The sequence below is a fragment of the Peromyscus californicus genome, unplaced genomic scaffold, assembly GCF_007827085.1.
Source record: "Peromyscus californicus insignis strain IS unplaced genomic scaffold, ASM782708v3 Scaffold_11__1_contigs__length_118956290, whole genome shotgun sequence".
NCBI lineage: Eukaryota > Metazoa > Chordata > Mammalia > Rodentia > Cricetidae > Peromyscus > Peromyscus californicus.
The window spans coordinates 105,494,702-105,508,255 of record NW_026294402.1 but is presented as its reverse complement, the minus strand read 5'-3'; the positions used below and the strand labels follow the sequence as shown (position 1 = coordinate 105,508,255).

General features: G+C 41.2%; 1 protein-coding gene across 11 annotated transcripts in view; it reads right to left on the bottom strand.

Moving 5' to 3' along the window:
* Lrrfip2 (LRR binding FLII interacting protein 2) overlaps nt 1–13,554 on the bottom strand; it is a 107,106-nt gene that overhangs the window by 19,646 nt on the left and 73,906 nt on the right. For all 11 annotated transcript variants that reach the window (XM_052722360.1, XM_052722350.1, XM_052722354.1 and 8 more), the window contains 2 exons: nt 9,300–9,470; nt 1,980–2,072 (listed from right to left, as the gene is read on the bottom strand). In XM_052722360.1, the coding sequence (XP_052578320.1) occupies nt 1,980–2,072; nt 9,300–9,470 (264 nt within the window). The remainder of the gene's footprint in view (nt 1–1,979; nt 2,073–9,299; nt 9,471–13,554) is intronic.

Sequence of the window (13,554 nt, the reverse complement as noted above, 5' to 3'; positions counted from 1 at the left end):
GGGAGGCAGTGGGACGAGCTGAGAGCGTGCTGAGTGTGCACTAGCCCTGGGTTCCATCACCAGCACAAGAAGAGGGGGCAGGGCAAATGTCTGAAAGGGTACTAGGAAAAACTAACTGTTCCAACAGCAGCTGAGGCAGCTGGCCAGCTGTGTTCCTGCCTATACACAGCACTCCTACATGTTCACCCTGTGATAATTGCCTTTCTACCCAAACATGGAACCGCTTATATTTGCTAAAGGAAACTTGTGTTTACTTATGAACAAATGATCCTTTACCACAGAAAGCAAGCTGAAGACTTGAATGGTGTTTGGTAAAGCAGAACTAAAAAAAGGACAGACATATCTTCAGCTTGATCACTCTGATTTTCTGTTGGCAAAAACTGAAATATCAAGAATATCATAAACTATAAGAGAAACATGAGTTTTTAGCAGCTCTCAAGTCTTCTGATGGGTAATGATGTCATCCTAGTTAGTACGGACACAGCCTAGAATCCCCTGGGGGGGAAAGTCATTCTCAGGTGAGTAACTGTCTTTATCAGGTCCAGAGGCATGTCTGTGAAGGACTGTCTTGATTGCTAACTGATGTGAGAGGCCCAGCCCACTCTCCACTGGCTGGGCAGATGGGCCTGGGCTGTATAAGGAAGCTGTATGAGGAGTGTAAACTTCAGTCAGTGAGCTAGCCATGGTTTCTTGTGCACTTCCTTGGCTGTGAGAGAGCTCCCTAGTTGGAGATAATGCTGTGTGGAACAGCAAACAGTCCTGCCTTCAGGTGCCTGCCCTGGCTTCCCTCAGTGATGGACTGTGACCTGAAAATATATGAAATAAATCTGTTCCCCACCTAAGTGCTTTTGGCCATGGGTGTTATTACAGCAATAGAAAGGCAACCAGAGCAAGTGCTTACCCTGGACCTCTTACCGTGTTTTCCCTATTTGTCACTGACAAATTACCAGCAACACTTTCCTCCTCACACACTCTCCACTTGATGGTGCAAATCTTAATTCTGGAGACCCAAAGGCATTATGTGTGATACTCAGTTTTCAGCCAGGCATGACCAATAGCTACTGATATGGAAAGGTAGTAATTGTAAGCACAAAAAGACTGAGGCTTTCAAAGTTTGTATCTAGCACCCTAGGCTTGTTTTTCAAGAAAACATGGTGATAAATTACAGAAATCCAGCCTTACTATCTATCCTCTCCTGTGTACTTCTTAATAAAAACTCAGGCAGTCAACCACAGCAGGGCGGTGCGTGAACTGCACTGCGGCCGACCACCGTCCTTGACACTGGGATGCTGTAGTGTGGTACAAAGCTTCTCCGCCACAGAGAGCTGAGGTGCTGAAATACAAGGGGAAGACCTTGACAACTTCCTTTTCTTCAGCTACCTCGAATGCATCAACTTGAGTGGAGATCAAGATTCTTACTCCTCAAGAATCACGCCCCACAGGATGCCATGCACTAGGACCCAAAGAATAGACCCTATACTGCTTCCTTTTCTAACATCTCATGATATCTTCAGGGAAAAGTGCTTAAGAATACAAGACACTGGTGAAAAATCCTGCTATTAAAGGGGGGATTTTATAGAATGTGTAAGCATTCACTCTTTAAACTTGCCTTTATATTTCATGTTAGAAAATTTTTGAGAGAGACAAATGTTTACATAAGTAAACTCTTTATAGCAGCAATTCTCAACCTGTAGGTTTGGACCCCTTTGGGGATTGAGACCCTTTCACAGGGGTTGCCTAAGACCATCAGAAAGCACAGATATTTATATTACAGTAGCAAATTACAGTTTTGAAGTAGCAATGAAATAATGTTATGGTTGGGGTCAGCACAACATGAGGAACTATAGTAAAGGGTCACAGCATTAGGAAAATTGAGAACCACTGCTTTACAGAATTGTATTCTCCCAATAAACACACCACCACCCTATCCAATTCATCTATTTTTCAAAATTAAGTATTTCCACAGTTCAAATACATACCTCAATGAGCTCATCTCTCTGCCGAAGGCCTTCTTTGAGTTCATCCATTTTATGCTGCAGCACACTGCACATATGTTTCTGCCTTTCTAACTCCTGTTATTAAGCAAATGATATTGTTATAAAGTCAAGGGCTACAAAGCCGAACATATGTAATTTAGCACCGAGACCAAGTCTGGCTTCCAGACCCAGGCCTGCATGAATGACTTGCATTTGGTAGAAAGGGTCACACTCTCCATCTCCATCCTGTCTGATAAGGGCAAGAAAGGCAGCAGAAGGGACAGCAACTTATAGGTACCTCTTAAAAATGAGTAACTGCAGAGTAGAGGAAACTATTTTAAATGATTCCATTATCCAAAACCAGTAAAGGGTAAGTGGGATAAGAGACCACATAAAAATTACAATTTTTAGAATAGCAAAAGATACCACAAAGTAAAGATAGGAATGACAAGCTACACAAGAAATTATAATTTATATTCTGGGACAAAGATTTATTGCTATTTTTCCATTTGGAGAACACCTAAAATAAGATAATAAAATAACAACAAGAACACAAAACACTGACAACATGGAAAACCAGGCTAAAGCCCAGAAAACGAGACAGGAACAGCTCCATTGTAAAACATGCTCAAGGGAGAGAAACACACAGTAGTGTGTCGTCACCCGTGGCTTACAAAAGAGAATTCCGTGGATCTACCCGCCACGGCTCTCTATCACAGAGACACTGATAAAACCACAGAACATCCAAGCAGCTCCTTGTTTTGCAGGCTGACTTCTGGACAGCAAGCACGTCCACAAACTGGGTCTAGTGGAGCAGTGTCTGCACAACGGAATAGGCAGAGCGTGGGAAGGAGTGAAGATCTGTGTGTTACAAGCAGAACAGCATTTACAGTGTGCTGCTATTTTCTAAGAAAGGAGGGCCACAAACACATGTGTTTAGATGCATTTCAAATGCTGTGTGTGTTTTTAATCAACATTGGCTAACATATCTTCTTGGCTTATAAAAATAAAGGATGAATCACTAAACTTAAAAAGAATTTCCTGGGGCTGGAGAGATCACTCAGCGGGTAAGAGCACTCGCTGCTCTTGCAGAGGACCTGAGTTTGGTTCCCAGCACCCACGTGGTGGCTCCCAGCCATCTCTAACTCTAGTTCCAGAGAATTCAGTTCCTTCCTCTGACCTACACAAGCACCAGGCATGCATGTGGCACACAGACATGCACTAAATAAAAGGAAAGAATCTTTAAAAAAATAGAAGAAAAATAAAAAAGAATTCCTCCAAAGAAAGAGGGAAATGAGGATGAGAGGAAAGACAAACTGAATTCATTTCCTTTGACTTCATATCTACCTATTTTTACCTAAGTCAGGCAATTTAAAGCCCAGTTTCTATTAGAAACAACCCAAATACCTGGCAAAGAGGAGCGGATGGGTAAAGTGCAGCAGAGACACGGGAACAGTGTTCAGCCTTTGAAAGAAGGAACTCTTATCACGAGCATTGGGGACTACATGTAAGTATTATAAGTCAGTCACATACTGAAGAAGGCAGGATGGAGGCTGCTAAGGGCTTGGGAAAGGGTCAAATGTCCCTATTTATTTAACTGTTTAGAGTTTACTTTTGCAAGATAAAATGTACAGATTTCACACACAATATAAATATATATAACATCCTACTGTGAATGACACCCTTTAAAATGGCTAAAATGCTAAGTTTATTGTGGTATGATTTTTACCATAATAATTTTTTTTTAAAAAAAATTAAACTATTCCAAGTAACTTTTAAAAAACGTATGTTGGCTATGCATCGCCTCTGTCCCTGAGTAAAGGCCAAGCCAAACACTATGACTCCTTTCGGTAACTACGCTGGTGTGACCTAGTCTTGCTCTGTTGAGTGACCTGGAATAAAGCAGGAAGGATTAGAAGTTGCGTGGCACAAAGGAGATGGAGAACAGAGGGACTGAGGACAATCCCTAGAGTCATAAATATAAACTTGAACCATCACAGCACAATGTATTTTGTCATGTAAGCAAACAAAAAAACCCACATACATTATTTCCACTAAGGGGCCTACGAAATGATCGACTGAGCAGCAAGAGCAGGCCAGGCCCGTGGGAAGAGATAGAGGACTGCTTGGACAAAGGATGGATCCAAAGATAAGGCCAAAGCATGTTCTTCTGTCAGAAAGCATGGAGGCTCTCAGTGAGCCTCCCAAAGAACTTGAGAATCAGCCCAGAAGAGGCTCACAATAGCCAGAAGTGGCAAAATCTGAGCCTCCAAAGGAACAAAAGCTGTCACACCCAACACTGAATTCAGCTTCATAAAGATACTTTTGATGAAGACGATTGGTCACTGTGAGGGCATAACAACTCCTTATTTTGAAACTATAAAAGCAAAGGAGTCTTTATCTTGACTTCCAAAACTATGCAAATTATCTATCAAGGTAATGAAAGATGAAGATCCTCTTTAAAGATGGACATGATAAAAAGACAAAAAAAGATGCCATAAGCTAATAAACAAAGAATAAGAAGTTAAAAAGAGGGCCGGGCGGTGGTGGCACACGCCTTTAATCCCAGCACTCAGGAGGCAGAGCCAGGCGGATCTCTGTAAGTTCGAGGCCATCCTGGACTACTAAGTGAGTTCCAGGAAAGGCGCAAAGCTACACAGAGAAACCCTGTCTCAAAAAAAAAAAAAAAAAAAGAAGTTAAAAAGAACCACAGAAATGGTGGAAGATATCTGTAAGTTACTGGTAAGTGACTTATATCTGAAATATAGTTTTATAACAGTAATAAAAATTTTAAAATGGGCGATTTCAAGATAAAGCATAAGCCCATGAAAAGATACTAGAAACCAGTGTTTTTATCAAACAAATGCAGATCAAAGCCACTACGATGGCTAGACGTGGCAGGCAGACAGTAGTAAACACTGGAGAGGCTGTGGACAAAGAGTGTAGCCAGTAAAATGTACTGAAACGCTGACACTGCTTTGGAAAGTCTGCTCCGCCTCACAGAGTTCGTGCTAGAGGACCCAACAATCCCACTCCTATGTATCTAGACAAAGGAAAACAGTGTCCACACAAAAGTACACGATGTTCATGTCAGCCTTTTTTATAAAAGGCCAAAGGGAACAAAAACCCAAATATCAATTAATGCTGCTGGACCTCCCAACACATGTGGCTACCCTAACAATGGAATATTAACAGGCCATCAGAGAAATGAAGAACTGTGTGTGCTGCAGCACGGGTGACGCGGTATTACTACACTAGGTGTAAGATGACAATCCTGAACGAGTTCCTTTTATGATTTTGTTAATATCAAAGTCTAGAATGGGGAAATCTACACAGATACAAAGGTCAGTGGTTACTTGAGGCCAGGGGATCAAGTACAGGAGAATGATGGGTAGGGAGTATTCAGCTTCTACTTGGGAGAATGAAAATACTCTCTGTGGGTGTGATAGAAGCACATTTATGTGAATATCCTAAACTCCACTGAATCATAGACTTTAAATGGGAAGCTGTATATGAATTGGATCATTTTTTAAATTTTATATGTATGGGTGTTTTGCCTGCATAGATGTCTGTGCATCACTTGCTTGGTGACTGTGGAGGCCAGGAAAGGGCATCAGACACCCTGGAACGACAAGCAGCTCCGGGGACTCTGGAGGAAGAAGCACACTCCTAGAGCAGGCTCCGGTTACATCTGGTGACATCTCTACACCAACAGCCTGCTCACAGGAACCAAAGAGCCGGGGCCCAGGAACAATGCCCTGGAATGAGGAGGCAACGTGTCTCAGAACAGCAAGCCTCGGGACAGGCAATCAAATTTCCTCGATATCTACACTGGATGAGGGAGGGAGGAAAGGGAACCTATTAACTATGAGTCTTAAAACACAACAACTCATTTCAAAGTGTGGAACTTATCTGGATCCTGGGAGGGTGTGGCTGGGAGAGGCTGTGGGGTGGAGAGGGGATGACACAAGGTCTCAGGGTCTCACTGTACAGCTCTGGCTGGCCTCAAACTCACAAATGCCCTCTTGACTCTGTGTCCCCAGCACTAGGAGTAAAGATGTGTGCCACTATACCCAGCTTCTGGTTTTGTTTGTTTTGAGAAAGGTTCTCAGTGTAACCAAAGCCGGCCATAAATTCATGATCCTCCTGTCTCAGATTCTCAAGTGCTAGGATTACAATATGCACAACCATGGCTAGCTTCTGATTTCTAAGTATAAAAAAAGGAAAATTGTGTGTGGCATTTTAAAACTACTAAAATTTTAACAGTGACTGGGTATATAATATAAAGGAGTTGATAGTAATTTTTCAAGTGTGAACTGGTTGTGCGTGTGTGTGTGTGTGTGTGTGTGTGTGTGTGTGTGTGTGTGCGTGCATGCGTGCGTGCGTGCGTGCACGCGTGCGAGAGAGAGAGAGAGAGAGAGAGAGAGAGAGAGAGAGAGAGAGAGCATGAGCGTGCACAGGCACATGTTCACAGGTGTCAGATGAGCAAGTGTGTGTGGAGGCTGCAGCAGATGTCAGGTATTCATTCTCTCACCTTTTATATCAAGGCAGAGTCTCTCGTTGAACCCAGAGCTCACTGATTCACCTGGTCTCCCTACTCAGCTTACTCCAGTTCTCCCGTCTCTGCCTCCCACAATTACCAGTGGTCTGCCATGTTCTCCTGGTATTTGCAGGGTTGCCAGGGATCTAAACTCCTGTCCTCAAGTTTGTATGACAAGGACTTTATCTGCTTAGCCACCTCCAGCCCCTGAAATGTTTGTCACTGCATGTTTTTCAATATGTAGTCTGTCAAGATTAATTACTAAAATTAGATGCCTAGAATTTAATATAGAGTACAGGAAAAGGACAGGGCATGCTAACTATGGGTCGACAGTAGCAATGGGAAGCTGATGGACTCATTAGAGTCTCTTCATACTTCTTCTGTGTTCAAAATCAATAAAAAATTTAAAGACTTATTTTTATTTTGTGTGTATGTGTGAATATCTGTATGCATGTATGTGTACCACATGCCGGTACCTACAGAGGCCAGAAGCATGTGTCAGATACCCCGAAACTGGAGTTACAAGTAGTTGTGAGCTACCTCATGTGGGTGCTGGTAACTAAACTTGGGTCCCCATGAAGAACAGCAAGTATGCTTAACCACAGAATAATAACATGTTTTTAAATGTCAGTAAGCTAATTTCTTATTAAAATAAGTATTAATGTTTATGGTGTGCACATGTATGAATGGATGTACCTGCATGTATGTGCAGAGGACCATGGGTTAATGTCAGGCTCTTTCTCAGTTGGTGTCCACCTTCATCTCATCGATTGCATTAGGCTGGCTGGCCAGTGGGCTGCAGGGACCCACTCATCTGTGACTCCCCGGCACTGTGGTCACAGATATGTGCTGCCCTGCCAGGCTTTTACACAGGGGCGAGGTGTCCAAGCATCTATCAGCTAAGTTATGTCCCCAACCCTGAGAATATGTTCCACACATTCCCAGTCAGGTGCTCTGCTGCTAACAGACACGGAGACATGTTTAAAGACGGAGCCAATAAGCTGGCTACGGCAGTGCCAACTGAAATCGAGCACTGGTGTGGCAAGAGGCACGGGAGCTCAAGATCATCTTTGGCTACTTAGCAAGTTTGAAGCTAGCCTGGGTGGATGAGGCCTGTCTCCAAACAAAAACTTAAAGAAAATGAATAAATAAAAGATGCACTTATTATGATACCGACAAGAACTAAAAACATTTTTAAATTAAAAATATACATTTACACCAGGCGGTGGTGGCACACGCCTTTTCAGCACTCAGGAGGCAGAACCAGGCAGATCTCTGTGAGTTCAAGGCCAGCCTGGTCTACAGAGTGAGATCCAGGAAAGGCCCAAAGCTACACAGAGAAACCCTGTCCCCAAAAACCAATATATATATATACACACACACACACACACACACACATATATAATTTGTGTATTAAAAAACCAATACATATATATTTACTATTTGTGTATTAAAAAAACAAATATGTATACACACACACACACACACACACACACACACACACACTTTTTTTTTTCCCCACTATTTGTGTATTAGAAAAAATGGAGGTCAGAGCACAACTCATAGAATTGGTCCACTCCATCCACCACACAGGTCCTGAGAACTGAACTCAGGGTTCCAGGGTTGGTGACAACTTTAACAATGCTGATGTACAGAGCTCTCAGCATCTGCTACCATAATGAAGTACATCAGAGAAGCTGGCCTCTATGGGTTCTGTGCAGATGGGCATTCTATTGCAAGAGGTACCATCAGTTTGGAACAAGCAAAGATGATGATTCAGAACCTCAAAACTGGTTTCTGGGACAGAATACCAAAGAGTAAAGCACTCACTGTCACCACAGCATCCTCTTCAAGGCCATCCTGACTAACATGAAAGATACCTTATTTTCACACATCTACACCCCAGCAGCATTTTCAAATAGGCCTTTAAAGAACAGCTGTAGATTCATAGAAAGACAGAGGAAACTGAGTTCCATATATCTCCTGTCCTCATAACTGCAGTCTCTCCTACATGTCACTAATGTTCACACCTGAGCAGTAAATTCAGTTCAGTGAGCCTACACTGGACACCATTACTATGGAAGTTCATCAAACACTTATACAACTTGTTATTCCTTTTACTATGTACAATTGACTGTTTCCAACAATTCAACCAATACATATTTCCTAAACTGTTTTTTTACTTTTTTCTTCTATATTGGCAATACAGCAGTAACTAATCTCTAGCAGTAATATCCATTTATTCTCTGCTTAGACACCAACACTTTAAAATGTCCAGGTCCAATCAACTCTTACTAGAACCCAGCTTCTTTGCCGCAGTTGCCCAAGGGCAGACCTGGCACTCAGACAGTGGCCTTTGTGCTCCAACTGTATGTAACTTCTCAAGAAAACATCTCTCAGTTCCTGACTCACGTCTTTAAACCGCTGCTTCTAATTAAGTGGTTATTTGGAAGTGGAATCTTTTAGAGAACTTAGAAGTTCACAGGAAAAATTCCCTATCTCACTAAGCTCTATGTTGTTCCATTTAAAATGGAAAGAAAGAAGCAAATTAATGTCATTGTCATAATTAAAAGAATAATACTTGAGTTGTAATCTAGTTTTTAAAAACTTAAAAAAGGATAAAAGTTTTCCTTCAGAAAACAAAAAAATTTCAATTGATAAGGCAGTGACTAATTAATTTCTCAGACTACTCAGTTCTGAAGTTTCCCACCAAGCCCATCTTCTTTAAATGCTAGGCTTTGATTTTCTGAACCAAGAAAAGGGTATACAAGATGAACAGCTACCTTTGATTTCTCTTCGTTTTCTCTGTACACCTCTGCCATCTGCTCCTCCTGCTCTTCAATAACGTCCTTGAGGGTGTCCACCTGGTAGATCAGGTTGTTCTTCTCGTTGTCCAGCTGGGCATTGGACACCATGGCCTTCTTGTATTTCTCTTCTACTTCAGACAAAGATTCCTAAATGACAAAAACCATCAGCTCGATATCTACAATATGGTGGCTGCAGATGAGTGAACAAGAGCAAAGTATGGCCTAGTGCACATGAAGAAGCATTTCCACACAATACAAGCAGGCTAGGGACTCCTTGTTTAGTAGCGTGCACATGTAGCAGAAGGATGATAAGACACTAATGCTGCCTTTCTGGAAAGTGTTCTCTTTGCATGCCAAGAACACAAAATAAAGCAGCGATGGAAAGGTGTGCAGAAAATGTATGTTTTTAGGAAATAGAAAATGCAGAATCATTAACACTTTCAGAGAGTTTCTCCTGTAGTTTTTAACAAGTAGTGTCTGGTGTTCAGAATGCAGCACTTCTTCGAGAGAACACAGCCTCTCACAGTGCAACCACACACTTCTCTAAATTCTGCCACTTTGGGGTTTTGTTTCCAGGAGTTCCTCGGTGTGCATAATGCCAATGTGAATGGGACAAACATTTTAAATTACTCCAGAGCTATTGCACAATGCCTGAAATTTCATATAATTCAAAAGTTTTTACCTAAAACAGCATATACATTTTTTTAGAACAAGTAAGTTGGTAATTGTAATTGCCTATTGATTTATCAAAAGATAAAAAGAAAAACTCATTTAGAAAAGTAATCACTTTTGGAGATACTTTTTTAAACTAGTACAAATGTTTAACAAACCAAAATCAGTAAAACAGACCTAGGACCAGAACCTTACACATAATCAGTTTTTGACAAAGGTGTCTACATAATGCAAAGGGAAAGAGTGAATGATACTGGGACAGCTTCATTCTTTTGATGAATGAAGACGAATGACTACCTAACACCACTCATGAAAATTAGCTCAAAATGAACCAAAGATCTCTAAAGCAAATACAGAAGTAAGTCTTCATGACTCTGGGTGGGTAATGGTTTCTTAAACAAAAATTATACAAAAAGCACTCTCAGCCAAAGAGAAAACCGAGACCTTATTAAAATGTAAAACTTTATACTGCAAATGGCAACCCACAGAACGGGGGAAGCACTTTTAAGTGTTCTGACAATTGACTTCCATTCAGAACACTACAGAATCAACAACAAAAGGTCTAAAACTCAGGGTGATAACAACTTGAATAGGCAGATCCCCAAAGAGGGTATACACATAGATGTCCAAGGGGTACATGGATGCATGCTCGGCATCGTTACTCATTAGAGAATGCATACCAAAACCACCCATGTGAGCCTATGTCTCATCTAGTAAAATGGCTAGAGTCTGTAATCAATCTTTAGACACAGGATTGAGGGCAAATGTTCAGTAGAAGAGACCCCCACCTCAATCCCTAGCAAGCTCCTTCCCCCTGAAAGAAAGAAGGATTGGGGAGGGTATGGTGAAGCTGGATCGCTTATGCTGCTGGTGGAAGTGGATGTGGCTACTATAGAAACAGTTTGGCAGTTAGAGTCTAATGCTCTAACTATATGATTCTGTAATTCTATGCTTCACAAACCAGAACTGAATACAGGTATGATTAAAAATAGTATTGAGAACATTTAACTAAAAGCATATTTTAAAAAGTCAACTATAGAAAGGTCCAAATTCAATGGTATCTATTCATATAATACCAAATTTCATCTAAGAAGCTAACAGTGGAAAAAAATCCTTATCACAGTTCAGTAGCATATAAAATGGGGTGTGACTCCATGTGTAACAGAATCCAAGGAAGCTCAAAAACTAGACACATGAACAAAATACATGATGCAAATAGGTCTATGTAGAATATGTACAGCCTGATTTCCCTGTAAAAGCACATAACAGATTCTTAAAAGTGGGGCTGGAGAGATGGTTCAGTGGTTAAGAACACTAGTTGTTCTACCAGAGGACCCAAGTTTGATTCCTGGTACTCACTACAGACAGCTCACAACTACCTGTATCTCCAGCTCTAAGAGATCCGATGCCCTCTTCTGGCCTCTGTGGGCAATCACCCATATACACAAACATAAATAAAAACATTTTTAAGGGAGACTTTTAAAGTGCCAAGGTGGAAAAATATCCTAATCTTGCTCGTATTTTGAGTCAGTTTCATGAAAACACAATTTTCAATCCATTCCAGATCCACTAAATGCAAATCCAGAGATAAAGACCAGAGATTTCTATTTTAAGTAGCTCCAGCTGATTTTGGTGTATACCCACATTTTGAAGCCATGGTGTAAATGTTTAGGCTTTGATTATCTATGCCCAGATATTCCCCTAATAAGCATTCATAACCCAGTTGCGGAACCCTCTTACTTGTTTGGGAGTACTTGAATTCAGTACCTTCATGATTTTATTCTTAGTTCTCTGCATAAAGTGGACACTTCATATACTAACCAACTTATAGCTGGTAAGATTCCTTCTCCTAGTCCATTAACTCTTCATTCAACAGTTCTTTCTGGACTTAAAGGTATATCTATTCCCACTCTCCTACAAATAAAAGGTATGAACAGAAGAACATTGTCTGGAAGGTCATAAACAAAATTAATCAATAAAAATGAACCCGTACTTATGTCAGACAATCTACACAAAGACAGATGAACTCCTCTTGTTCTCCATGTCTCAAATCCTAGGTGAGTGAAGACGAAAAGGCTGAGATGGTGACCAGCACATTCTAAGGACCTGATTAATCTTAACTGCTTGCCACCAAAACATCAAGTCCTTGTAAAGGCATAGATACTTTCAGAGACTAGAAGATGAAGGATGCTAAAGTTGGGCTGGGGTCCCCAGAGACATAAAGCCCGAACTGTGCCTTCATCTCTCGGAGCTGGGTTTATTCTGTTTAGATCAAGATTATGTGGTTGCTTGCTGAAGCTTGCAACAGCTAAGGATGCAGAGACTCTAGCTGCCTAAGGGAAGTACCCAGCTGTGCCTCTCAACTTTCCAGAGGAATTTCTGGATTCTACATTTTTATACACACTTAGGGTTGATCCTGGCATCTGAAATCTCATAGTTTGTGTTTTTGCTGTTTGTTTACCCAAAGTTTTTTACAGTTGTTTTATTTTCAAGATAGGGGTTCTTGCCATGTTGTTCAGACTGGTCTTGACTCACAGACTCATGTCCTCTTCCTGCTTTAGCCTCCCAAGTACCTGGGGCTTCCAGTGTATACCACTGAGTCTGGTTCATCCAGAGGTGTTTTTCTCTCTCCCCTCTCTCCTCTCTCCTGTCCACCCCACCTTGACTTCAGTTTGTTTTTTAGACAAGGGCTCACACAGTCAAGGCTGGCCTTAGTTTTTGCTCCTCTTGCCTCTACTTTCAAGTGCTAGGATTATAAGCATGTGGCATTACACATGCTGTTACGGCTATTCTTGGTTGTCAATTTGACTACATCTGGAATTAACTAAAACCCAAGTGGCTGCGTACACCTGTGAGGGATTTTTCTTGATCGGATCATTTAAGGTCGGAAGACCCACCTTAAGTCTGGGCCACACCTTCTGGTGGCAGCCTATAGAAAGGACACTGAAAATGGGAGCTTTGCTCTTGCCTGCTTGTCTTCAGTTTTGGTAACAAGGTTAGTCCTTCACTGGTATTACAGACTACTTCTTTGGGATTCCAGCATATACTGATGACCACCTGAGATATCCAGCCTCACCTAACAACTATCAGATTCTTGGACTTTCCCTAAGATTACAGCCACTGTTGGAATAGTCAGACCACAAAGCCTGTAAATCACTCTAATAAATCCCATTTATATAAATATACATATAATTGTATTCGTGTGTAGTGTGTATGTGTACATGTTTGTGTATACACATATATACACACACACATACACACACATTCTATCAGTTACATTTCTCTAGAGAACCCTGACTAATACACACACCAAGCCCAAAGGATCTGATGCACAATAATTAATAAGTTGTGGAGGAAAAAATCAAATTATCAGTGCTCACATGACTGGAACGAGTCAAACAGTAAAAGCCAACTACAGGCCCAATCAACGATCTGACAAACCAACACTTCTCCCTAGTTCAGTACTCAGATAGGAAACAGTATCAACTATAAATGCATTAGGTTTTAAGGTTCTTGAATAATGTCATAACTAATACCTGATAATAACAGCATTTACTGA